Genomic DNA, 2119 nt, shown 5'->3' with positions numbered 1-2119 from the left:
CAGGATATTTACAAGATAATTTGCTTTATGTATTGTATCACAATGCTTTCTTCTCTCAGATTTCTGTGTTTTTAGACCACATCTTTTCCTTTTTAATTTTTTGCACATTATTTTTCATGCTAATATGAAATGTCTTTGTCTCTGGAACCTGTGGCTAAAAATTTACTTTCCAATTTTAGGTAGATTGGGGTGGGCCAACATTTACATTAAATGTTTCAATTTCCTAAGCTATATGGGAAAATATTTTCAATTCTGATCAATATGTGGAATACCATTAATTTTGTAATCAGCTTTATGAATTATTGAGTTTCAAACTATTTCCCTAGCTTTCTTTTAATGGGAATTCAGGAGAGCTGACTCCCAGTAAGTACTTTAAGTCATATGTTTCATACTGAATTCCTTATTTATCAAAAAAAGGATGTATAGATAAATATCAAATATAATTAAAAAATTATTACTTAAACTCTAGATTTAATTTCTCTATTAAAACATAAATTTGGTAATCTATCACCTTGTGGACTTCATAGCAGCTTGAATTTTTAGATAAAACTGTCATTAATTTTTTTCATTAAAATTCACCCTTCAATATATCATTGCCTTAGTTGCTTAGACTCAGATAATTTTTTACAGGTATCCTTCAGTACTGTCTCACTGTTCCACAAAATCAATTATATTTGTGAACCATTTTTTGTATGGTAGAATTAATGTTTAATTTGTAATTGCAGGAAAACTGCAAATCCTATTAACTTCATCTATTGCATTCATAATAGCAATAAAATAATTAATCCCTGGCTTACTGAGTCCACATTAAATACATGCTTACTTTGAAAATAATATTTGATGCCAAAATTTTCTTATGGCATTTTTCATCTCTGTATTTCTCAGAGTATAGATTAAGGGATTGAACATAGGAGCAATGATAGTGTAAAACAGTGCAAATAGTTTATCCTCACAGTAAGTGTTAGGTGGTCTAAGGTAAACAAAATTGAAGGACCAAAGAATAAGACAACCACTGTGATATGAGACCCACAGGTAGATAGGGCTTTGCGAATTCCTTCAGCTGAATGATTTCTTAAAGTTGACAATATAATGACATAAGAAACAAATAAGACAACAAAGGTTACTAAGGCAACCATACCTGAATTGACAATGACAAGGACACCTGTGATGTAGGTATTGATACAGGCAACTTTTAGCAATGGGAAAATATCACAGAAATAATGATCAATTACAGTTGGACCACAAAAAGGCAACTGGATTGTCATAGACAATTGGAGAAAGGAATGGACAGCCCCTCCAGCCCAAGCAGCTAGGATTAGAAGATTGCATCTTGTCCTGTTCATAATAACCATGCAGTGCAGAGATTTGCAGATAGGAACATAGTGATCAAAGGCCATGGCAGTAAGAATGAAAACCTCAATAGCGCTAAAGAAGTGCATAGTAAAGACTTCTAACATGCAATTATTGTAAGAAATGGTTTTTGTCCCCACCAACAAGTCACTGATAAGTTTAGGTGTAACACTAGAAGTGTAGCAGATGTCCATACAAGATAAAGGGGTGAGTAAATAGTACATGGGTTGATCAAAAAGGGAGCTACATTGAATGGAGACAAGGATCAGGAAGTTTCCTGCCAAGATGGAAACATAACAGAATAAAAATAGCACAAAGCAAAATACTTCTATGTCTTGGTCATAAGAAAGTCCCAAAAGAATGAATTCTGAAATATTGTTTTGACTTTCCATATATTTCAGTTTGTTCACATTGTGCACAAATGAGTTCAATGTCTAAAAAGAAAAAAAAATTTGAATAAAACATTTACAGTATGATCACAATATAAAATTTATCACAATAACAGGTAGACACATATTGAAAATATTAATTATTCTCTCCTTATGGAATCATGTTGCTTTTTCTTTTATCACATCTTGTCTTACAAAAATATTCTGGAATTGTCATATAATGTGAATAATTATGTATTTTGTACCATTTGACTGATAGAGGTTAAAGTTTAAATGTAGTTTGAGAATCAAAACCACATTTTCTTCCTATTGTGTTGTTTAGAAAACAACAAATGTTTTAGTGACCCAATAAAAATAAAACAGTTTTGAATATTTTTAAA

The 2119-nt window shown here is 31.2% G+C and overlaps 1 protein-coding gene across 1 annotated transcript; it reads right to left on the bottom strand.

Annotated features, from left to right (window-relative positions):
• Positions 1–819: 819 nt before the first annotated feature.
• Positions 820–1748, bottom strand: LOC143680435 (olfactory receptor 4P4-like). Its single transcript, XM_077156860.1, is given in 2 exon segments — positions 820–986; positions 989–1748. Coding segments are annotated over 2 exon segments (921 nt in total). The 5' UTR covers positions 1743–1748.
• Between the last annotated feature and the right edge of the window lie 371 nt (positions 1749–2119).

The sequence above is a fragment of the Tamandua tetradactyla genome, chromosome 4 (genome assembly GCF_023851605.1).
Source record: "Tamandua tetradactyla isolate mTamTet1 chromosome 4, mTamTet1.pri, whole genome shotgun sequence".
NCBI lineage: Eukaryota > Metazoa > Chordata > Mammalia > Pilosa > Myrmecophagidae > Tamandua > Tamandua tetradactyla.
This window is presented reverse-complemented; position numbering and strand designations above follow the sequence as displayed.